The sequence below is a fragment of the Rhea pennata genome, chromosome 10 (assembly GCF_028389875.1).
Source record: "Rhea pennata isolate bPtePen1 chromosome 10, bPtePen1.pri, whole genome shotgun sequence".
Lineage (NCBI taxonomy): Eukaryota > Metazoa > Chordata > Aves > Rheiformes > Rheidae > Rhea > Rhea pennata.
This window is the reverse complement of record NC_084672.1, coordinates 23,448,607-23,473,540: the sequence shown is the minus strand read 5'-3', so window position 1 is coordinate 23,473,540 and position 24,934 is coordinate 23,448,607. Positions and strand designations below refer to the sequence as shown.

Below are 24,934 nucleotides of genomic sequence, written 5' to 3'. Positions count from 1 at the left end.
TCTCGCTGACGCGCCACGCCCCGTCTCGCCACGCCGCGCCCCCCGGGGGGCGGGGCCTAGCCAGGAGAGGCCCCGCCCCTTAAAGGGGCCGCGGCCCTCTTCCCGTGACCTACCCCTACCCCACCCCGCCCCATCTGCTTCGTTTACCCTCGTCCCCGCACCTCTGATCCCCATTTGCCCCCTTTCACCCCCCACCCCCTTCCTGCTCCTGCACCCCACCCTCCCCCATACACCCCAGCCGCACCCCCCACTTGCCCCTGATCCCCGATCATCCCCAACACGCACCTCGCTCACCTCCGCCTGCCTGCCACCCTCCGCTGGCCCCAGAGCCACCATCGCCCCCCACACACATCTACAAGTCACCTCCTCGCCTGGCCCTGTTGGACCTCATGAGAGCAGAAACAAGCCGGGGTGGCTGCAGCATCCGGACCGCTACACAGAGCGGCAGCCTCGAGCAGCTCTCCGCCAGGAAGGGTCCGTGACCACCAGCGGGGCCCCCGGGTCCAGCAGGAGCCCGGCAGCCAGGGTGCCAGAGCTGGCAGAGCTCTGCCCTCTAGCTGCAGCCAGCCAGCTCCAGCAAGAGGCTTCCACACCACCACGCTGCTTGCTGAGAACCTGTTCAGGGCTCCCAAGAAGAGAGAGCTCAAACAAACCCCAACAGAGGCAGGAGGCCGATGGGTGCTTCAGCTTTTCTTTATTGATGTACACAGTTGTGCTCTACAACCCAAAACACCTGTCAGAGTGAACAGTTTGTCCAGATTTACACTGAGGGAGAACGCTCTCCGGGAACATGACTAAACTCACAGAGACGCGACACTGCAAGAGGAGCGCAGGAAGCTCTTAGCACAGAGGTGAAGCGCGCTCGCCGTGGACAGCTGAAACCCTTGAAGTGCTCAACCCTTTACAGCCAACATCCTGTTTTATCCCTGCTCTATCCCCACCCTGCACCACTTAAGTCAAACTGAAAACAGCTAAGAGGGAACTCAGGCCAGGATTAGTCTTAGATTTGGTCTTTTGGGAGGTTTCTGTCTCCAATATAACAGCTTCTGCTTGCATCAGAGGGGGATAAATAGCAGCCAGCCTCAAGCAAGATGCTTTTTAGAACTTACAAGGTTAAGCACATCTTGCTTTCTGAGGTCCTCCACCTCATGAGTGTGTGGTGGAGTCTGAGGTGCAGAGAGCCAGAGTAAACCCAGAGAACAGAGCCAGCCTGGCTCCCACATAGTGTGCGACTAGACAGACCCACGGCAATCCACACCACCTCCAGGTCTGGAGCGTACTGGTAACGCTAACGGTGCAAGCCTGCGGGCGTACGAAGACACAGCAGAGAAGAGCAGGCGTTACATGGAGCTTCTGCGTAGCTGAACCTCTGGGGCATAGGGCTGCAATTTGCCTGCTGTGGAGTGTTACAGTGTAACTATTGAACCTTAAGTCACCTATTCCCTTCCCCATCACCCCAGCCAGGGGCAAGGAAAGGCACCTTCACACCCTGAGGACAGTAACTAGGCTAAGAGGAGGCAGAGGAGCACAAGCCCCATCAGCATGCAGGAACCTCCTACACTGACTCCAACATACATCAGGGCAGTACTTAACTACAGGGAAAAGTTTTTAAAAAAACTAAACACTTCAAGTATTTTTAGTGATTTAAGGTCTTTTCCCCCTGCTGCTGCTCTCAGTGGTGTTTAGCAACCTAAATCCACTCTACAGACAAGGAGAACATTGCAAGCAATTGCTGGTCTAATGCAAGGGGAAGGGGAGTGGAGGAGGGGGAAGGAACATGTGGCCGGTTGAGTCAGCTGTTTAGGGAACTGGCACCACACGCATGGTGTTGGTGTAGCCAGAGCCAGGGCGCCAGCCTGTTAGTACAATGACCAAATCACCGCTCTTGAAGAATCCACGTGCTTTACCTAGGAGAAAAAGGAAAGTGTCAGAGCTCAACTCCCACGCTGTCAAACACTACCTGTAAGCTTGCCACGTGGCAAACATCGCTTGCCACTGGTTTTCCACAGCTCTCTAATTTTGTTGTTCACTGTGCATGCCACGGGGGTTCAGGAGGCAGCCTGTCCCGTGCTACTCATGGCTTTGCTTCTATCAAGTCCCTATCCTCCTGCTGCCCACCCACCAGCCACATCTCACAGATGACTGATCCCTTGCCCTTACTACATACTCCTCTGCTATGTCGAGCTCACTTCAACAGCAATGAATTCAGGTAAGGGCCCCATGAGAGGGGTCATCCCACTCTAGAGCTCCGTTTCATCTTTCAAGGCTGATGAACATCATGAGCCAAGCATTTATCACGTTGAAACACATCTACGTTTTCTGCTGGAAGCTAAAGGCTGCTATGACACAACACTACTGTCCTATTTCCCAATCGGATGTGGTGTGCCTATGTAACACCGCTGCCTCCCATTTCCTAATCGGAAGGACATCTACTGAGCAGTACCAGTTCCCTTCCTGTCAGTAACTACTTTTGTCGCAGGTCCTGTCAGCAGCCCCAGAGCTGCTCTGAGGCACTCTGGACTGCTGTGGCCTGGAATCTGTTCTCGCCAGCCTCTGTTTAAGAGCGAGACCAGAACAGGGCAACTCACCAACATTCATGCCCAAGTTCACACGGAGATCCACATCCTCCGCCCAGGAGTCATGGGCTGGTTCTTTGCACAAGACAGGGAAGATGCCACGGTACAGGTGGGCCTGGCGCGCTGTCTGGTCATTGCGGGTCACAGCAATGATGGGAGCCCGTGGGCGGTACCGGGACACCAGGTGTGCTGACCTAGGAGGAAGAAAGCCACAACACAAGGTGAAGCACCATACAGCAGCCACAGCTGTCCAAGAGCGGGCTCAGGGAAGCCTGCATACAACCAGAGGGCCACCTCCACTCACAGCACAAGCATCAGCAGGGTTTGCCTTTCATCCTGGAGGGCTTCACAGCCTCTGAAGGTATACTGCAAATGATGGCCATGGGGACTGCTGGCACAACATCCTGCAAGAGTGAAGCTCTACCAGTAGAGCTAAGTGCCAGACTGACTCCAAAATTTATCAGCCGAGAGGACCAACACTGAAAGGCTGCCCCTAGGAAACAGCCCCTGTTCTAGTCTTGTAGGGGAGGTCACCTTGCCTCTGAGGTTAGGAAGGGCAATCTGCAGGTTTCAGTCCTGCGAACAAGCACTTCTGTGTCTATATTGCTACATTAAGGCGGCTAGGTGCCATTTACTGTGGTCTCCGCAAGCAGCCCTTGGCATCCCAGTGGAGTCCCTGCAAGGCTTGCTCTGTTTTAATCAGCTCCCACTTTGTGGGATAGGAAGAGCCTGCATCAGCAGCGCTACCCAAAGTTTGCCAAGGAAGATGCTTTCAGAGCAGTCCCTACAAGGGAACCGCGTCAGCAAAATCAGAGCTGCTCCAGAAATGGATTTGACTACAGCATGCAGTCAGTTTAAACATCCAGGTCCTGGAGGAACGGCAGCCAACAGAATCCCCCATCTTCATATCCCCAAACACCCAGAAGCAAGGAGTCTCCTCTCTGAAAGTTGTGTAGGCAGAAGGCAAAACCAGCTTCAGCCTTGCATTGCCGTATGCCTCTGGAGAGGCTTGCCCTGGCAGCTCCTGTATGCAGCACACCAGGTAGCTGTGAAGTTCCTTTTAAAGAGGCTGTCACCCCACGTGTGGGGACCAGACAAGACATTTGCCTCCAACCCACATTCACCTGCTTAAGCCAGCTGCAGCGGAAAGGCTGACTGTTGCAGAGCTTTGTTCTGTGCAGAACAGGAAGCAGATACAACTGAGGCAGAAATTTATACAAGGATGCTAGGCACAGCGCGCTTAAAGTTGCCTTAACAAAGCAAGCAGCGCGCACTGGGTGAACTACAGCTTCCTTTCCTTGGGCACAATTTGCTTTTAGGAGATATCAGCAAAAAGCTCCATGATTAAGAACTGCAAACCCATGACATTTACAGGTACATCTTCCTGACATGTCCTCAGACAGCAAGCTAATGCCTTTACTAGCTTCTGCAGCCTAGTTTTCTTGTGCCAAGCTTAGCCAAAGCTGCATAATGCTCAGATTCAGTCAAACATTGCTGCTTAGAAGCAAGCAGCAGCAGCCCGCTTGAAGCACTCAGTCACATGTGCCAACTCTCACACAATCCTTCCCACACTGTCCAAGCCTCCCAGTAGCTCTAGGAGACACAGGTACTTAGAGGCTGTAACAGAATCCACAGCTAAAAATATTCAAATATCAGAGTTCAAATCTCTTAAAAAAGGTCAAGTGTAAGACTGGAACCTTTCACAGAGAAACATTAGAAGCACACGGCCATCCAGAAACATCAGTGTTTATACAGTCATTCCCCATCTCTGCAGAAAGGGGTCGTTTCAAACGACATTAAGCTGCAAGCTTAGATGAAGAATTCACAGATAGGCCAGTTCTTCAGGCAGACCATGCCCAGCATATAAATAGTGACATCTCTGCTGCAACATTTCCTTAGTCCAAATTCAGTGCAAAAAAAAATCCTTCTAGAAAGCAGTCTTTGAGAAGACTTGTTAGACTTGCTTTGACAGCAGGCACTCTAATTCCTCTAGATGAGAAAGCTGATCAGCAGAGCTTTGGCCTTTTACCGTTTCCCTTCCACAACGGAGAAAGTCTGCGGCTATTCCATCTTCACTGCTCGACAGAATTGTCAAACTGCCTGGTCTGCCTTGCCTGCGTCTCACCTGCTGCTGGATGCCTCTCCGTTCAGTGAGATAGATCCCATGCAGGCATAAGGAAGCCTGCACAAAGTAAGACTTCCGACACTTTAGGTTTCCCAGTTCAACAACTCTAAGTTAAGCAGGCCCTCGTTGCCCCTCAGGCTTAGGCAAGCAGTGCTGATATCCAAACAGTCCAGCAAGGGACCTGGCACATTAAACAGCTCTGTAAATTGGTTGCTATCAAGACAAGTTAAGACCTCGATTAAAAAAAAAATATATATATATATACACACACACACGTGTGTGTATATATATATATATATATATATATATATATATATGCATCCACTGAACTTCTGTCTTACTGTTAAATTCAAGATTTCTTGCCAAGAGGTTTGAATCAAAGCCGTATACTTGTTTCTCCTTTTGTTCTTCTAGTCAGCTTTGCTGACAGAGCTGCCATTCTGAACAGCAAGAGAAGGCACAGCTTGGTGGCGACGCCACGCTGGTAGAGACGCACTCTAATTCGGGAGTTAAGTATCTGCAGATGTTTGAGACGTCTGCCCATCTTGTGAGGAACTGTCACTGCACACAGACAGCCTGGGCCAAGTTGCAGCCAAAACCAGGACTTCATTGTTATGGTTCTAGTTTTTCAAAGAAAGCTTTTGCTGGCCTCTTGCCCCCACCCTGACATGAAGTCCACTTGACCTGTGGGAACCAGTCACCTCCTACCTTCCAGACTTGGTAAGGACAATAATGGCCCCACTGCAGCACTTGAAGGACGCTTCCACAGCGCCAACAGCAGCGGCCTCAGTAGGATCACGGTTCAGGGAGGTCAGGCGACGCAGTTCCTCAAACAACTGCCTGTGAAAGATGGCAGCTTCGGCCTCGCGGGCAATCTATAAGAGCAACATGCATTCGGGAAGACAACACCCACGTCAGTCACTCGGAAAGGTACAGAGTAAGGCAAGATGCTCCATCAGCAAGGTGTTACACAACTTCTGTCAATCTTTAACATTCAGAAGAGTCACCGATTAGCAAGTCCAGATTTACTTTAATACGCTGTGATAACTGCTACAACATTTAGCCAGACAAGGCAGGCATCACTGTAACAGTACAATCCTATGAAGAAAGCATTTGATTCAGAAGGTTTCTCTTCTGAATTGATGGCACCTGCTGAGTCACCTCACCCTGCTTGGCCCACACTCAGGTCACATCCATGCCCAACTGCCAGGCGCTCTTGCTCTGCTTCTACTTACCTGGAGCCCTGCCCTGCTACAGGGATGAAGTCAACTCAGACCACAGTGGTTACGCAAGGCTGACATTGTAGCAGCATGCTGCCTGCTGAGTATTTGCAGTGTTAGGATGGCACGTGTTTCTATTCATGGAAACTAATGGTGCAAAGCATGTATTCGCCTTTGGAGTGGCTAACTCGCATCCTGGGAACAAGAGTTTCAGCTGTCTTTCAGAGCCTATGAGTCTGCCCCTCTCTGAGCCCTACCTGCCAGATTCGGTCAGAACTATCAGAGCTGGAGCTAAGCACTTAAAAGAGGCCTCCACTGCGCCTACAGCCATGGCATCAGCAGGGTCCCTGTTGTTAACACTGAGGCGGAAAATTTCTTCGAATAGCTGACGATGATACATTGCAGCCTCAGCCTCACGAGCGATCTGCATGCGCAGGTAAGAGAAGGAGAAGAAAGGAGTAATAGAAAAAGAAGGAAAGATACACCAGAGTAACATGAGATCACGTTAATTTGCTTAATTATCATAGCACTGCATGCAAGAAGAAATTAAGTATCAGTTTGCGTGAAACACCTTGGCTCTCGGGTAGTGAATCTGCCGAATGCAACTCTGACAGCGCCACGGCTGAAAGGGCCGCTCCGCCACACCACGTAGCTGGTGGGCCCTGTTCACCGGCAGGCATTCCAAAGGCCACGCTCTTGCTGCTTCTTGGTGTCCTTAACACCAACCAAACGCAGATCTCTCTTCAAGAGGGCTAGAACAAGCCAGCCGAGTCAGCTGCACTTTGCTGCAGCTGCTTCTTACTTGCTTGAAAGAACCACACAGCAAGTATCAGCCTGCTGCAGGTCCTGCCTCTGATTCCTCAAGAGGCACTGCTTGTAGATGCATACACCCCTTGTGCACATCTCTGCCACCCTCCAAAGTCACACAGCCCTGGTAAGACAGTCTTCAAGGAGCCCAAGGTGCAAGCAATGCCTCTGAAAGCCGAGCTGGGCTCTCTCCTAGTTTCATTAGCCCTAGTTTAGCTAAGAGCCAAGGAGTTTCACCTCCAAGTGGTGTACCAACTTCCCTTTCAGTAGTAGAGCAACAAATAGAAGCCTTCCTTACAGGGTTGTCATACCATGTTCACTGGGGTATTTGTACAGCACTAGGTTTGGACAGGCTACACGTGCAGAGGCACAACTACAGGCTTTCTGTTCACAGACTAAGCATTTGCAAGTGAGTTCAAAGAAATCTATTCATCCAAGTAAGTGCGAGTGATTCTCATCATAAAGACATTTCTCATCTCAGAAGGCTGCATTAGTCCTTGACAACCCGATAAAGAAGGCTTGCAGAGACTAGGAAAGCACGCAAAGGTTAATCATCTTTTCGAGGACAACCTCATTCAGTTACTCTAGAAAGTGAGCAGCTGTTACACACAGCAGGACCAGTTGATGTTTAAGCAGAGACTGAAGTACCAAATAGTGAAAGCTTCATATTTAGATCCCTTCCAAATAAGAACTTTGTCACTTTAGTGTTAATAAATTATGTGACGCTGGGAATTATCCCTCCTTGATAGATATCAATTTAAGCCAAAGTAATCAAGTGCTTTATGCCTAAATATAACAGGACACATGTGAAAGACAGGAACAGGAGTCCAATGCCAACTCCAGTCCCAGTTTTTACGCACAAGATCCTTGGCAATATTTCAGGGTCAGACACTTAAAGCACTCAGTTTTGTTACAACAGGCTTTAAGCTTGCTGTTAGATAAAAGTGGAATGAAGAGTAAGCATCCACCTCAAACTGCTTACGCCAAACATGAGAGCTGGTAGCCAGGTAGTATTTCTTCAGCTCCTGGGCAAAACGCAGGCAGCTTTGTCTAATGCGCAGAATAAGCCTGAGTTTAGAGGGAATCCCACATACTACATTTGAGAGAGTCAGAATACCTGCACACACATGCCCACTTTGACAGTGACTACAGAAGGGCACAGCAACTCATAACTCCATTTCATAGCTGGTTTCATTCACAGGGAAACAACTAGAGGGTTTCCAGTTAGTGTGCTTGTACAGAAATACCAGAGCGGACATGGGAAGGAGAACGCAGCAGTCATTTGAACCTTGGTCCTGTCAGAATGTCCAGGGCAGCTTTTGAAGGCTTTGGGGTTTTTTTTTTTGTTTTGTTTTGTTTTTTTACACAGTTTAAGAAAAGTGTGGATTAAGTAGTGAAATTTGAAAGCAACCACTCCCACAAGTAGGAAATAGTCTGCCCAATATTTGGAAACTTGCTACCAAACTCACTAAGGACACGTCACTTTTGTTAGACAGGTGCCAATTTCTGAATGCGAAGCTCATTTCCTTCAATGATACAGAAAGCAATTGCTAAGTGAAACCACTGCAGAGTCCCCACAAAGCTGCCGAGACAGGCCACACACCTCAGATGGAGGGGCTAAGTCATTTAGATACATGTGCTGCAGCACTAGGCAGCCCAGGCTCCAAGTGTTCTCAGTATCACTGCCCAGAATTACTCTTTGCATCTCACCATGGAGAAAGCTTATTGGAGGATTCCAGTAGCAAGACTAAACAAATGAATACCTAAGTCTACACCAACATCAACTTCAGACCGGGCAATGCAAACAGCAGCTGCTTTTTACCAGAGGAAAGGTGCTCTCTTCCCCACTCTCACTGTTTGGCTGTTTCAGACTGAAATATCCACCTGTTATTTCAGGGATGGGAATACTCTCCACATCACGCTGATAGCCGTCTGCTCTAGCTCCGTTTCAGATTCCATACGTAGTTATTCAGGACACTTATTCAGTAGGGTTAGTCTCTACTGACCTCAAGTGAATTAGCTCAGGTGAAAGACGAGTCTGACTATGAGGGGGACACGCTCTCTGCTATAGGAGAGTTCCCATCTTGCTGCCTGTGCCAAGTTACACAGAACAAATCTGCATTTGTTCTTCTGCATGGAGGGTAAAAAAACCCTAAGTATTTGCCTATGGTAAAAGAAGAAAGCAAGAGAAAAAAAAAACTTCATTCCCAGGTCTGCAGGAAGAAGGCAGCACGTGCAACAGGCACTGAGCTCAGACTACAGATATTCCAGGCATAACCCCTGCTGCACAGCTTGCTGGTGAGGAACTTGAGAAATCTGCTCTCGAGGGCGTTCTCACAGGGATCTGTCTTTGCCATGATGGATGCCTGCCTGCCTCACCAGCAGACTGTGGGAAGTGGCCTGCATCTCAGAGACCAGCACTTTCCTCAGCTAAAACAGAAGGTTTCTCTTGCATTTGCCTGCTGATTTAGGATCAAAATACTCATCTATATAGAATGCAAGTATCCTCAGAAGTGCAGGGGTCCTCTCCAAAGTACAACCTGTGAGAGTCTAAACAGGAATGCGCCAGAATTGAAAACCAGGTGTAAGGTTTAATCTAGCAAGTTTCCAAATATTGATAGAAAGTCAGCCCTCACAATCTAGGTGAAAAAATAGGGAAGAACCTTTTTATGTACAGTTAGTATTCAGCTTGAAAAACAGCATCTCATGCCCAGTCACTGCCCAAAATCCTACTTTTCTATTTCCCACATGCAAAAAGCACCATTCCATATCGATCAAGTAAAGGTAAAAGGAAGACGACAGTCACATAATGCACTGCAAACGGAGACACACACTAGATTTATTATTCTATATAACCTTAACTGCAGATGCAACTTATGAGTTACCACTGCTGTGATTCACAGCAGCAATAACTGGGGAGAACCAATACTTCTAGATACTTGGCATCAGGCTTTCTATTAACTGAAACATGAGCTGGGTGAACTTGAAGCAGAGCAGAGGCTTCTGGCAGTTTAGACATAAAAAAGGTGCCATCAGTAACCAAGGAACAGCATCCCCATCACTAAAAGTACTATGCATTGAATTTAACGGTGCTGCAAATCACACTTGCAAACCTCCCCCTGCCCCCATACAGAGGAGTCAGCTGATATGTTCCATTATCTAGAGATAAACTGCTTAAACTTCAAGGTCTGACTTGGAATTGCTTAAGCAGTTCCCTGACCTTGGAGAAGTTTAAGACACTAAATAAGCCAAAAGGAGCAGCACATTTGAAGAAACTCATACCAAGATAACCGCAAAAAAGTTTCACCCTAGCATTAAAAAAAAAAAAAAAAAAAAAAAAGGTTGGAGTACAATAACTCTAAAGTTTTAGATCTCCCAGCATTGCCAAGCAGTTCCCAGCTCTGCCTTACAGTAGCACGCAGCACACAGATTGAGGTTTCAGGCCCTCATGACTGTGCTAGGTAATGGAAAGCCAACAGTGGGAGCATGGACAAAAAACTGCTGTTACAGATTCCCAAGTGCTGCCACCTAGCACTAGATACATTTGGATCTTCAGGTGCCTGCTCAGATTGAAGATGCTGAGAAACAGCACATTGTCATTGCTACCTACAGGACAGGTCCCCCTGCTAGACGAAAGGCTTTACTCACAGCATGCTGCATGCGCACAGCCTCGAGCGGGTAGTCTCCCTTGGCAGTCTCTCCAGAGAGCATGATGCAGTCCGCTCCATCCAGGACAGCATTAGCAACATCGCTGCCCTCAGCACGAGTTGGCCGAGGTTTCTTGATCATGCTTTCCAGCATCTGGGAAAGGACAAGTCCAGAGAAATCAAAATATTGCAGAAGAACCAGCTGCTTCTACACTTAAAAAAAAACACAGGGCAGAAGACAGCACCCAGCTTACCAGCACTAAAAACTCTGGCAGAAGAGTTCTTGTGGATTCTGAATAGAGAGGGCTGGTCCCCAACCAGCTTTGAGTTAAAGCATCTACAAACAAGGAAAGCAACCCATTTCTTCCACCCATTCTACAATTATTCCCTTTCCAGAGAAGGCTAACCTACACAGCACCACAGATTCTTTATCCTGACTTTCCAGGTTACTTTTTCAGCATGGGGCTTGACTCAAGGAACTTGGAGCTTTTTAAAGTATTGCAGTAGGTTTCTTCTATGGAAATTCTGCTACTGCTCAAACCCAGGCACATGTTCCCAATTGATCTCAGGCATACAGTATTTTGATATCTAAAAAAACCAGGTTAACAGCAAGGTCAGTACCAGTCTAGAGTCATTCTCATTTAAAGCAGGTTTTCCAGGCCTTCATACAGGATGTACAGTCTAGTAAATTCAATACAGCTAATAAAGCAAGTATAAGCACAGGCCACTGAAGAAAGCAAAGATAGCTTTTCAGGTTAGCTTTTCCTACACCTTTCCCAGAAGATGGTGAAACTCTACAAACCAAGCACCTCCCAGAAAGATAAGGAGGCTGAGTTTGCATTCACTTGTCTGATGCAGCAGTGTGAGTGCATCTGGCAGGAGACTTGAGAGGTAACAACTCTGAGCAAGTCTTCTATTAGGCCCCAATCTATTATCAAATGCAAATACAACGCAAATGTGATTTTCCCTTACTGATGGATTAAGCTTTCAACAACCGTCTAAGAGGTCTTGGGACCTACCTGGGGAGGATATCTTGAACAAACTCCGCTGGAGCTCAAGTGCCTCAAGACAAGCTACCGCCTTTGCCCTTGGTATCTCACACTCCATTGAAAGCCACCCAGGCCCTTCCCCCAGGCCACCCCTCCGCAGCATGCAGTGACAAGTGCACATACTGCCAGACCCCACAGACTTGTTCTGACACTTATACATCAGCACCACACTTCCATACCTGAGTGGCACAAATGATGGGTTTGCCAGCCCTGTTGCAGCGCCCAATCATCATCTTCTGGGCAAGGAAGACTTTTTCAGCAGGGATCTCAATTCCCAAGTCACCACGAGCTACCATAATGCCATCACTGGCCTCCATGATCTCATCAAACCTGACAGAAAGAAAAGGCTTGTTATCCCTTTTGTTCTGCAGGAATACTCACTGAGGCCAGATCTTCTATTCTGTGTCCCTGCTTCTGAGAAAGATTCACTGCTCTAGAGTGCTATAAGTGGTTATGCTATCAGTATTTTGCCTTCCCACATGCCATTACAGCAAACAGCAGGCTTTCTGTAACACTACAGTAGAAGGAAGAAAAACAAGACCAAGTCATAGCACAGTTTCCAAAGCTACACAAAAAAACAGAACAAGTGCATGAGCTGATCTGAGACATTTTCATCTGACAGTATGTCAGAGACTTGGCAATTTCCATGCATTAACCCACTACCTTGAGTTCAAGCTTCAGCAAATTTGCTTTCCTTGATGAAGTCATACTGACCACGGCAGATTTTTTTTTAGGGGCTCAGGCTGCACTGACCCCCCTCCAACACTCTGGTTGTGACACTTGCACAAACCACTGTTCATAATGCAGCTCCATCAAGTCCCATGCACATAAAATCAGCTGGTGGCCTGTGCTATCACCATGTTGTGGTACACTAGCTGCGAGTCTGCCAGTGCTGATAAAAATCAGAGACCAGAGGAGTCTGCACAATAGCACAGAGGTTTGTGCTCTGCATGGTTTCTCTTGGGGATCCAGGGTGGGGACTGAGCTGCAATACCACCTGCGCAAAGCTCACCTGCGCACGCCCTCGTGGTTCTCAATCTTGCTGATGATCTTGATGTTCTTTCCCTTTTCCCCTAGCACCTTCCTGACAGCATGGACATCAGCAGCCTTGCGGATGAAGGAAGCAAACACCATATCCACATTCTGCTCCACACCAAACTTTAGGTCCTGAATGTCCTTTTCAGAGACTGCGGGCAGATCTACTGCAGCACCAGGCAGGTTCACTCCCTTCTTGCTGCCAAGCATGCCACCGTTCTCAATCTCCGTCATGACATAGTCCTTGCCTGAAACAGATGTGTTCCCACGGTCAGTGTTTACCGGCAGGCTCCCCACTGCCAGCTCCCACACTACCTCCCCACTCCTCTTCCACCTTCCCACCAGAGCTGTCTGAGAACAGTCAGTGCTATCAGTCATGGTGTGTGATAAAAAGCACATTACCACTCTCTTCAGCAAGCTTATGTAACACATGAGCTTGCAACTTACTCCTGAAGCCCAAGAGGCCATTCTAGCTCCATTCCTATTCTATTCTTGAAGACGGACATCCACTTCTTCCAAGCAGGAGGCTGGAAATCCCTGCCTGAATAAGCTAACAGGTGGCATTTCTACACGCAGGAGCACTGCAACACCAAACCGAGTACCTGAAAGCCTCTTCACCTTCCTGCACCACATACTCTACAATCAGAGGTAACAGTTCAAGACTAGAGCATCTTATGCACCACTTGAAGGGAGTGTTGTGGATCTAATCTTGCCTCTATGTTACCACTTAAAACTAGCTCTGCGTCCAACCACAAGAATGTTTAACTAGTTAATCCTGCATGAAGAGTACAAATTAGCTTGGCTTAACAGACTTAGGTCATGAGCACAGGTATCACACCCCTACCATTTTTTGGTTTTAGAGGCAGTCTAGTGAAATCTAGCCAAAGCTAGTTACAGGAAACTTCCTACGACTGAAGTAGAAAAAGTTTTACTGTTTTAAGCTGCAGCATTAAACCTAGAAGCATGGAACACCTTTCTGGAGTACAGGACTATGCTAAAAAAAATACACACAATAACTGGAAGGAAAGCACAAACAGGTACTGCTAGCAGATCCCCAGACCCTGCGGCTGCTACACACCTTTCTCCTTAACCAGCAAGGAAATCAGACCATCATCCACATAGATTTTGCTGCCAATATCCACAACTTTGATGAGATTCTTGTAGTCCAGCCACAGCACATTCTCATCACAGTTCTCCATGTAGGCATCATCCAGAGTTACTTTGAGAGCTGCGCCCTTCTTGAGCTCCACTTCTGCTGTGCCACTCTGTATGTCAGAACACACATTTCAGTAAAACCACTACACAGATATTCACTGCAGCAGTTACTCCTAACTCACAGGACAGACAGATATTGCACACAGTTGTCTAGTTCCCTGAAGACATTTCTTGCTTGGTAAACAGGCCACAGGCATAAACATAATACCTAAACTTACTGATAAAGGAAGGGAAAAAAAAAAGAAAAAAAGCAGCAACTTACTCCCTTGATGAGTCCAGTTCGGATTTCAGGTCCCTTTGTATCCAGTGCAATAGCCACAGGTCTGTAGGTGATTGGGTCAGAGGCAAAGCTCTCTGTAGCTTCTCGCACATTCTTGATTGTCCCCTCATGATACTGGCAAGAAAAACAAGATATGGAAACTTTCATTCCATCTCTTTTCCACCGTGTAGAGAAAGGACTGCCAAGCATCCCAAGCACTGCCCAGGCGTACAGCTCTGCTCAGTTCCAGAATTCAATTCAGACTGAGCTTCTAAAAATGCCAAGCGTGGACTTACAATGGCCTTTCCAATGTGAAAGCAGAGTCTGAGTGACCTGGCTATGCCTTCGCTGTATTTTAGGCCCTCAGTTCTAAGCCCCTCAGTTCTAAGCCCACATGGACAACCAAAGGAAACTGCCTAGATGTTCAGCTGAAATGTTCTTCCATCAGGACATACACCTTGCCTCTGAAGATCACAGGGAAACCAGCAAGCCTTTAGAAAGGCTGCCTCCCTAACTAAAAAGTCAACAGCTTTGCTGAACATGCATAATGACTGCCTATTCAACACAGCAGAACATCAGAAGTGCTAGCAGCTGAAAGAGTATGCACATGGAAAGAGTCTTAAATGCCTGGATGGTAATTATTGCTTAGCTTTGAAATTTTCCTTTTCTCCCTTCAGAGCGTGGAAGAGATGATGCCGATCTCTGTACTGCTGACTTCCAGTCTGGCATCTCCTTTCAGTCCCAAAGGCTGGCCATGACTAGTCTCTGAAGTCCAGTAGCAAGCAGATGGACAAGAATTTTTTTTCTTGCAACTCTCCAGTTTAGATCTCCCCCAGAGATAAGGGACTTAGAGGACATTATCCATTATCCATTTAAGTATTTAGTTTTATTCCTAGAGCTAAAGCAATTGCAGCAGGAAGTTCAAGACTCCAGCGTCATGCACGCAGCTTCAGAACCATTTCACGTGACTGAGAGAACATTTTGCTAATACCACCAGCCTCAGGACAGACAGCTCTGTGGGAAACTCTTATCTCAACCACTTCAAATGAGCTTCAGATGATCTACGGATTCATTTACTTTGTTTAAACAACATTAGAGATAACCTTAACTGAAAGTTACATAATCCTTTACAGATAGTTTAGATAAGAAATGCCCTTTCCTCTCACCTAAGAGACTGACAATGCTTGAGAAGTCTCACCTGGAAACCACATTCCTCACCCTCTCCAGTCCTGGTCAGCCTCACACAGCAATTTTGCTATCTCTGGGACGAAAATCAACACCAGAAATGAACAGCCAGAACAAGTTGTACTTAATCACGTGTGAATGTTGTAGGCCAGCGACACCAGAACATTTTAGAGCAGAACTAATTTCATTTTCTGATCAAGTATGCACGCTGGGACCAACAAGGTCCCAACTGTTCCATAAACCACAGCCTAAGCAGACAGTACAGGAAGTGAGCCTGAATAGTGCCATTAAGCTTATCTGGTCCCAGTTACCTGGGATTTGTTTTAGCTTGATACAGCTAAATGACAGGCTTCTAAGTTGTTTGACTTCCTGTAAAGTTACATATGCAGAGGAACAGGAATGCAGGCACAGTTGGACGTAAGAGGAACTTTTTACGAGGGGAAAAAAAAATACAACCATATCTTTGAACACATCAATTTAACTTTTTAACTCAAGCCCTATTGAAGATGTTAGGTTGGACACCAGAACCAAAGTACATCAGACAGATGAACACCTCTTGAAACTTCACTGGCAAGTAGAGTGTTTCAGAAGAACCAGAAGAGGCCTTAGATTCATACAGTGACAGTCAAACTAAACAGGAGATTACAGCACGACTGGACTCTGTTGTAACCTAACCTCACCCGTATGAAATACGCTACTAGATTTCACTTCACCCAAAGCAAAAAGCCACATTCCCCATCCCTTGCTCCCAGCTAACAAGTACACAAACCACAAAAGCAACTCAGCTGGGCAATGCTCTGAACTCCCAACTTCAGCCTGGCCACCAACTCCCTGCTGAGCCATCCAATCCAACAGCTGAGCCACGATATGGCATTTGGCCACTCCTCAGAGGCAAAAGTTATTTCATGCTGCCCTTTCCACAGTTTAAACGAACCACAGCTTATGTCCTGACACTACCCCAGAGGTTCGTATTAATATAGTCAAGTCTGATGTTCATCCACAGCTAGGCGTCAGACCGATTTCTTCGGTGCCCTGTGCCCTTTAAAGATCAGGAGGTTGAGAGGCCAAGCTGATATGCACCTCAAGGCTCTTGCTGTTTAATTAGTAAAGCCACCTACATCTGTTACTAGGCTACAGTCTGACATTTTGAAAGCTGGAGGACAGCCAGCATGAAAACTCAGGGTGGCATTCTAGGCAACATGGAACGGGATCCTTGGCTTCTCCAGTATCAGTGACTATCTTACCTATTTATATCAATACAGGCTTGTCTACTACAGTGTTGATTTCTTCTGACCTTATTCTTCTGAGCTTACTGCACCAACCCTCAAGTATCATGGTGCTACCCTCATAACTGCAGGGAACATAGTGTGGGCAGCCAGTTAAACTCCTGAGCTTGCTTGGCTAAATTATTTAAAATTCCTAGCAGCTGTCTTTTGAAACAAGGTTGACTAATCAGCTGTTTCTAAAGCCTCCAGCAGTAAAACAGGCAAGATGAACTTCTGATATTACAGCAAAAGGTGCACAGCAAGATGGTGACCAAAGTTCCCGCCCTTCTTTCACTATTAACCTAGAACCAGCAGCCTTTTATAGCTAACAGTAGGATGTGAGGGTGAGGAAGAACTGAGGAAATTCATGGCAAATAGCTAGAACACAAGTGCAAAATATCAGTTACCTGACTCCCAGACAGAGGCAGATGCACAGAAAGGCACGCAAGTGTAGGTATGAGGAACCAACCTGAACTGCTTTCACAATGGCAAAGTGTTGTCAACAGTCACTCAGGCTCAACGCTTACAAGTGGTGTGTTCTTCCCCCCACAAAGCAGGGCTACGTACTGCCTTCCCACACTAAGGCTAACCTGAGTAAACTGGATTTCGCTTAGTATCTTCTTTCATCAGAGTACAGGGCACCAGTCAGGCACAAGGCCTGGCCAGGGCAGCACTGGCTTAGGCCCCACCCTTACCTCATGGGTGCCATGAGAGAAGTTGAGGCGGGCAACATTCATTCCAGATTTAATCATTTCCTTCAGTTTTTCCACCGAGCGGGAGGCTGGGCCTAGAAGGAGGAAACAGTTTGAATATTAACTTTGTAAAAATGATGAGATAACCACTAGAGTACAGTATTTCATGTGGATGAGTAAGGTATAATAGATACAGGCTTGCTCAGTGCTGAATCAGCTCATCTCCACAGCAAAGGCTGTTTCAACTTGCTTTGAGAAGCGCCATCAGAACCTAACCAGAGAGATTCCCTAGCTACTGGATTCACTCCTAGCAATAACACAGGCTAGGCAGACATGGGAAAGTCATATTGCTTCATACAAATTCAGCCTTGGCAAGAGATGAAAGCCAAAGTCTTCTTAGAGAAACTGTGGGAAGTTTCACCAACACAGGGCTTCATAGCTTAATTGCTGCAAAGAGCTGCAATCCTCTCTTACCTAGGAATCACCTACCAATGGTGCAGATGATGCCAGTGTTTCTTGCAATGGTTGGCTCTGAGTCAATGTCCAAGCGGCACATGTGCTCCAGAAAAGTGTCTGCCATGGCAGCATGCAGCTGCTGGGTCTGGATGAAAGCAGTCCCTGCATCGTGGTGCTTCGACATCGCTGCTGGAATTCTGTATCTAGAAAAGAAGAAAGTGTTGCCAATCAGAAATCATAAATACTCACTCATCAAGCTGAGATGTCAACATACCCCTGTGATGAATATGGAAGTAACAAGAAGCCTGCCACCGGTTAAACTATCTTTATGGGCCCGCTTCAAACTCCTAGATACAGGCAGACTCATTCCTATTTTAAAGCTATCCCCCATAAATGCCATCCAAAGCTTACCTGCTTTCCATGGAGATGTTCCCTTCATAGGTTCTCTTCATAGCCAGTCTTTCCTTAGAATTACAGGACAACAAAATTCAAGCACTTCAGTGCACAAGCAGAGATTCTGCCTCTTCTCTCCAAGCCCACAAATTACCTTTCCTACAAGACTTGCCTGGGTTTCCCTTCACAACTGTGGACCTTGGCAGCTTGCTACTAACATGACTGCAGATGTGCTTTACACAAGCAGTCTTCTAGAGAAGCATCTAATCAAAATGAAGTCTACCTAAGCTTAAAACCCACCCTTTAAGCCTGTACAGATAAGTAGACTTGAGTTATTAAATGCAACACCTTGGCAGAGCATGTACAAGACTGAAAATTTCTTTAATATGCTCAAGGTCCCTTTTCAAACCAAAGACGCTGTGGGCAAGGCAGGGATGGGAAGAGACCCCTCTCCCCCACTTTCTGATATCAAGCAGTCCCAGTAACACTTGCAAGGCCAGAACAGGAAACTTCCCCCCCTCCCCCTGAGTTTTAACTACAGAGGATCTGAGAAACTTCAACACACTTCTCAGAGTCAATGCAGTAAGATTAAAAAAAAAAATCCTATGAACTCAAACTGCTTGCCCTTGCAAGACCTGAGCACCCCTAGAACAGCACAAAGGGTCGCCATCCCCTGGAGGGAGCTGAATTAAAGCTTAACTGTCTGCTTGAATGGAAGGATAGTCATTTCCCAGCAGAACCAGTGCTCCAGGGCATTTCCAATTACATACTTCAGTCACACTGCAATTTTGTTCTGAAGTAGCAACAGCAGCTGGAACCTGTCTGCTTCTACCTGCCTATTTCCCCTCTGCATTTATACTCCGTCAAAGAACACTTTGTCATGCTTTTACTTTCTGGTAAGGCAAGACTCAGCTACTTCACATCCTAGTTAGATAATCTGTAAAGTACTGCCTCTACTCTCAGTCAAGTGTCTGCACTGTCTGCATTCAGAAAGCCTCCAGTAAATGAGTGATTTAAGATGAGTAGCAACACTGACAGGTCGTTAATTTTCACTTCAAACACTGGTCACCTGCACACAAGGTGCTGCACACACCTGCCCAGAGACAGGAGAGAGTCAAAGTCTGACTACTTCAGCATCATCTACCAAAACCTATGAGATGACTTCAAAGATTCCTTTAGCGTGACATTTGGAGAGAAACACACTGCTGCTCAGACAGCAGAGATAGAGTAGAGGTTTTACATCCAATCCTTCCTGCTATAAGCAGATAAGCGAGCTAGCTAGCGTGTACAACTAGTGCCAACACATTCAACTTTGAAATGAGTTATATTTATTAGAGGCACTAATAAACTGGTAGCTCTGACGAAGCTAGCATGGGTGACCAGAAGGAAACACCATGCCTCTAACACATGAGCAGGGAGATCCCCTGTGACCCTACCATGTGCGCCTCACATGGATGCCACAGAGGCTCCATTCAAGCCGTTGCTCCTCCCCTCGGCGGCTTCTGCTAGTCAAGCCTTCCGCATGTACGTGCAGACTGTCTCGCAGGCAGCCCTGACTCACCAGATCCTCGTCATGCTGCAGAGCGGAGCAAGGAGACAGGCCACTGAAAACCATAATTTGTCCTGGCAAGTGTCCTTTACCTCAGCCCTGCCAGAAGCTGCTGATTCACTGAAGTTAGTACAAGAAAGTCTACCCACATAAAAAGCCTGACAAAGTCGCATTATTATAGGAATGCCTGCTGGTCAGACCTGAACATTATGTTTTAGCTCTCTAACACTTGCTCCTTTGTCCTCAAACACCTGCATAAGTGCTGTGTTCTCTAGATGCTCGTAAAAAGAACACTTGCTGGGAAATTGTCTACATACAAATAGCAATGATCAGGTCTGTGCCGCTTCTGAAAACAAGATGTAGGATACTATTGTTCCGTATTCTTCTAAGATGAAAATTGCATCCAGACTGTTACCTGCAAGCTTTTAAAATAGCCTTCCCCTCCTTTTCTTCAGGAGCAGCTTCTGGTTCATGGAAATCCTCTACCCACTCACATTATTTGCATACATAATTTTTAAACCTACACCAAGTCTTTAAAAATACATAGAGAGGCAGGTAAAGCTCTGTTTCATTTCAAGTCAGAATCTCCTTTACAAAAGATTTTCCAGCAACTCAGCAGGGTCAGAAAAATCCATCACAGACACTGTGACCTTGCCTACAGCAGGGAAGAGCAAAGAAACGCAGCAGCAGAAAATCCCAAAGACCCATTTGCCTGTACACATCCAGCTACACAGGCTTCACATTTTTATGCTTCCTTTTGCCTTTCACTACCATGTATTTACAAAGCATCTACTGAATTCCACCACAAGGAACAGTTTTTAAATGAGACAGGAATGTCTGGCATTTCCCAATAATTCAGAGGTTTCATTTGTTTTTAAATCAGAGGGACAAGGATTTCAAGACCACTTAAAGGACACTGCACTCAGTCGGCTTTGGTAGATCGAGTAAGGGGTGGGGGGTTTCTTTTGGATGTTTTAAGCACTGAATAAATCCAATATCCTTCCTCAGGGAAGGACAAGCAAATCCCTGGGTTGAATACTAGAACTGCCCATGCTTCAGGCAGGGTATTCTGAAGGTGTCTGGTACTTGCCCAGTATCCTGGAGCTCCTGAATATTCTAGAAAGTCAGGACCGTTTGAGGTCAGTGAAGACCAGTTTCAGTAGCAAGGTGACTAACTCAAGCCAGCTCATCCGGTTCTGCTGCAAGAAACGGTAAGACTAGGGCATCTCCAGCTCTCCCCTCCATAAAGGGGAAGCAGGCACTACAAAGCTAAGAGGCAATCCCCAGCCCAGGCTGAGCAGTTAGTTCTCACTCTTCGCATGCAGCTTGTGTCTCAGCTGGCAACAAGGGGAAGCTGAAATCGCAGCGCCTAGGCTGCAGCCCCACGACCTTCCCTACGCACAAGCACTGCTACACTGGCCTGATGTTAACTACTGCCGCACCAAAGAAGTTTTACACTCCTTTCCTGGCCTGTAAGAGCCTCAAATTCATATCCAGGCATCAGCACTGTCACACAGTGGATGAAAATTCCTAGTTTTATTACCTCCATGTGGGAGTGAGTTGCACAGGTCAGCTACACTTGCACAACCTTATTCTGAAAACAAGGTTGTTCAAGTCCAGGTGTTCAGGACAGCCCACACAGGAGTGCCAGGGAAGCCAGAGAGGCAGAAACGGCATGAGTTCACATTACATTGGAGAAGGCCAGAGTTATGAAACTAGGCAAGCTTTCTGCCAACTTTCAGATTTCCAAAAAAACATCCTGAGATCTAGAAGAGAGGCCAGCTTTTATTCATTCCAGAAGCTAAAGTGACTCAACAACAACAAAAAAATAGTTCTGTGGCAAATCAAGGTTTTAATAAGGTCTGTTAAACTCTTCTCCCAGAAGAGAGAAAAGATGTTCTTCTTTCGGGTAGCTGTCGCAGGAGGCAGCTTTGCACTGTTACATAACTACAAGATGGCCACCAAAAATAAAATCCTTTATCTGCAACACTGGACATGACCCAGAAGCAGCTGATATAAGCTCTTCCCAACAGCAAGCTGCAGACTCCTTTTCTATACACCCAGCTATGCAGGAGGACACATTCCCAGCCTGCAGCATTGTGATGCTGATGTTTCTCTGCCTTTCAGAATACAGAATACAAATTATCTGGATCAGAAGGGTCATGCTAGTTCACATGGTGCTGTGCGACATTAGCACTTTCCCTGCACGCAAATGGATTAATGGTCACATCAATATCTGATTTAGCTCAGCCTGCCTCTCCCAAGAGGGCAAAGGCATGCAGAAGGCTTCAAAAAATAAAATAATCAACCAAGTGCAGGTGGCTAGCATCAGACGTTGCTGAAGAACTTAAATGTAATCCCTGCACAGACATAATACAGCAGGCACACCTACCAGCTTAGCCCGTGTCAAAGGAATATACCGCAAGGTCAAGGAGCCTTTCAGAGAACCTGAAAGCCTGCTCCTGCATCAGCAGAAATTGAGACTAGCTACTGCTTTTGTGAAGTTTTTTTTTTTTTTTTTTTTTTTGCAAGGTCTTTTTTACACAATAAAGTAAAGCTTTTAAAAATTGAGACCTAACTCTAGATGGAAATATAGATCCTGCAGCTACATACTGTTCCACTGCATCACCAGCTCTGAGATAAAAGATTTGCTGCGCGCTAATCTAGTAGTGGCAGTGACTAGGTATTGCAGTCCCATTCTCTACGTGCCATTCATCACACCACACTGCAGCGAGACTCAGCCCCCTCGAAAGGGGCACCATCTTCCCCCTCAGGAGAACAACGGCCTAGAAGGCTAGGAGAGAGAAAGGACTAGCACGTGGTTTGCTCTCCTATTCAGCGTAAGAAGCATTTTTCTGAATCAAATCAAAACATCAGTTTGCAGTGAGGAAAGGGAATTAACAAGCTAACTAACTGGTTTTGTGTCAGTCCAGCTAACATTAATAAGCTAATGCTCTTAATAAATTTATTTCTTCAGGCAGACAAAGCAGCAGACTAGTAATAAAAGAAAAATGCAGACTGCCCAAGTAATAGGCTCAGATGCAAACCTACAACCATCTCAACTTCTGTAAGCAGCAGGAAGTACATTATCTTATGAAAGTGAAGTTTCTTGGAAGGCTTTTAAATGCAAGACTCTGCTTCAACCACCTGGTTCACAGCACAGGTTCCTGTGTTGGCAGGGACAGCATTCTTTCATCTGGTCACAGGATGGAATAAGAGTTGGTTAGCATCATTATGATACGTTAAGGCCACCAAACGGCAACTGTGGAGCTGCTCCTCCATCAAGTAGAGACGGTTCTTTCTCAGCAAGATGTGCAGGTTACTGCTATGGAGCGAGCAGTTACTTTGACTATTAACCTAGATTCTGCTCTGGAAACCAAGTATTAGATATAAAAATACAGAGTGCTTATGATCAAATTTTTAATAACCACTTGTGGTTGCACAATTGCCCTTGAGTTTCTCTAGGCATATCCAGGTAATCAGAGACCTATTTTCTTCATCCAACCTTCAAGCACTTGTGCCAAAGCAAGTCATGATTTGAAGGAGCATTTCACAGAAGCTATTGTAGCAGAAGGTGGTGGTCACATAACCAGAAAGTTAGACATTAACATCACAAAAGCTCCTTGAAACAGTGATTTCTATTAACCTGTGCCTTGCAGATAAATAGGTTATCTGAGCAAAGCACATTTTAAGAGATTGTCTACTTTTACTAATCTGAGGAGACAGTAGTGAGGCTCCCACTGTCTGCTAACAAAAGCACTATTCATGCGTATCTAACTCCGCAAAGAGGGTTCAGACATGTTTCAAAGGTTTTCAGAGCCCTTAGTAAAGTACAAGTGACTGCCAAAAAAATCAATTGGACGTGTTTAGGCAAGCGTAATTACAGAAGGACAGAAGATGAATTCAGAAGGGGCCTTCTCCGATAAGCAGAATCAAGAGGTTGCTGCATCTCCGACGAGCTCACCGAGCCGTACACTGATTTAAGTTCACGCCATTCAGAGCATCGCCAGAGCTGTTACGTGAGTGCACGGGGCGGGGGGGGGGGGGGGCCCAAAGTGCTTCACTCCTTCCATATCTGACTCAGCCTCCCAGAAGATTCCGGCCCAGTGCAAGTCATTTATAGACAGGAAGCTCAAGATGGTGTTGCAATCCAGCTATCACCCACCTCCCCTTACGCTTTACTGCACCCATTCGAAGCTTCGGGCAGTTTTTTCCTTTATCGTTTCCGCCTTGACGCTAACCGTTACCTCCTCGCGCCAAAAGCTCCACCCTGGCCCTCGCAGCGGGCGGACGGCACGGGCAGCGTGCGCTCCCGGCAGCCGAAGGACCTGCCCTCAGCTTGCAGCCCACCGGGCGCAAGAGCCGCGTGCCCGGCGCGGCGCGGCCGCTTCCCGGAGCGGCGCCGCGGGAGCCGGGAGCGGAGCTCGCCCCGGTGCACCCGGCGGGGGGGGGGGGGGGGGGGGGGGGGGGCGGGACGGCGCCTCGTGGCGCGCCATGTGCGCTGGCCCCGCGGCGGTAGCGCCCGCGCGCCCCCCCCCCCAAAGCGTGCGCGCACACACTCCCGCCCGCCGGGGCGCCGCGCGACACCCCCTCCTTCCCAGGGGGCCCCGCGGCCGCCCCCCAACCGTCCCCCAACCGCCACCCGCAGCGCAGCCCCGAGCGAGGCGCGCGCGCGCCGCCCGGCGGGACGGCGGCTGCCGGCCCCCCCGCCGGCCTTCGCCCCCGTCCCCCACTGCGGCCCGGGGGCCGGGCGCCGAGGCCGCCGCCGCCGCCAGCCGCTGCCGTTACCTGCGCCGCTCGCCCCGCACCCGTCCTCCCCGAGAGCCTCAGCTTCTCTGCGCGCCGCGCCGCCGCCTCGCCAAGGTGATCCCGGCGGCCGCAGCACCTCCCTGCGGATCCCTGCGCCGCCGCCGGCCTCGCGCGGCAGGGGGCGGGGCGCCGGGACTCCTTTCCGCGGCGGAGGCGCAAGCTGCGGCGGGAGGCGGCGCGCGGCGGCCCCACGCGGCGGCCGGCCAATGAGGCGGCGGCGCAGGAGCCGGGCACGCAAGCCGAGAGTGACAGCGGCCTTAAAGGGGCCGCGCCCGCGAGGAGCCTCTTAAAGGGGCCGCGCCCGCTCGTGGGCGCCGGGCCCGCTGCCACGGCCGCGCCCGGGTGCAACCCGCAACACGGCGCCTGCTGCACGGCCGGGCACTGCTGCTGCCACGGGCCCGGCGGTACCTGCGGCGTAGCCCTGGGCAGCCCTGCAGCAGCAGCCCGGGCCGGCGGTTGCCGCATCCCTCGCGGGAGGGGGAGCAGCGCCTGGCGGACGCCCGCCGCCAGCGAGCGGGAAAGCTGCGCGCCCGCCGCCATGCGGGAAACCGCGCGGTGCCCGTGGCCCCGCGGTGCCCCACGCCGCCCCGTGTCTTGCTTGCTTGGCGCTATCCACCGGTGTTGCGAGCCTGCGATCCCAGGCCAGAAATAG

At 48.3% G+C, this 24,934-nt stretch overlaps 1 protein-coding gene across 2 annotated transcripts; it reads right to left on the bottom strand.

Annotated features, from left to right (window-relative positions):
* Positions 1-677: 677 nt before the first annotated feature.
* PKM (pyruvate kinase M1/2) lies at positions 678-24,366 on the bottom strand. 2 transcript variants are annotated; one of them, XM_062583316.1, is made up of 11 exons: positions 24,262-24,366; positions 17,565-17,734; positions 17,079-17,170; positions 13,937-14,068; positions 13,538-13,724; positions 12,437-12,707; positions 11,604-11,754; positions 10,377-10,529; positions 6,179-6,345; positions 2,589-2,770; positions 678-1,907 (listed from the first exon to the last, which is right to left on the bottom strand). In XM_062583316.1, the coding sequence occupies exons 2-11, from the start codon at positions 17,713-17,715 to the stop codon at positions 1,801-1,803; spliced, it is 1,593 nt and encodes a 530-aa protein (XP_062439300.1). In that variant the 5' UTR covers positions 17,716-17,734; positions 24,262-24,366; the 3' UTR covers positions 678-1,800. The 2 variants fall into 2 exon arrangements, with proteins under 2 accessions (XP_062439300.1, XP_062439299.1); XM_062583315.1 differs by lacking the exon at positions 6,179-6,345 and adding an exon at positions 5,410-5,576.
* Between the last annotated feature and the right edge of the window lie 568 nt (positions 24,367-24,934).

Excerpts from the sequence above, each read along its gene's own strand:
- PKM (XM_062583316.1), bottom strand. The coding sequence starts at position 17,715 with ATGTCGAAGCACCACGATGCAGGGACTGCTTTCATCCAGACCCAGCAG. Across the intron at positions 17,171-17,564 it reads TGGCATCATCTGCACCATTG|GCCCAGCCTCCCGCTCGGTG; the intron begins GTAGGTGATTCC and ends TCCTCCTTCTAG. Across the intron at positions 6,346-10,376 it reads CTGTGCGCATGCAGCATGCT|ATCGCTCGTGAGGCTGAGGC; the intron begins GTGAGTAAAGCC and ends CTGCGCATGCAG.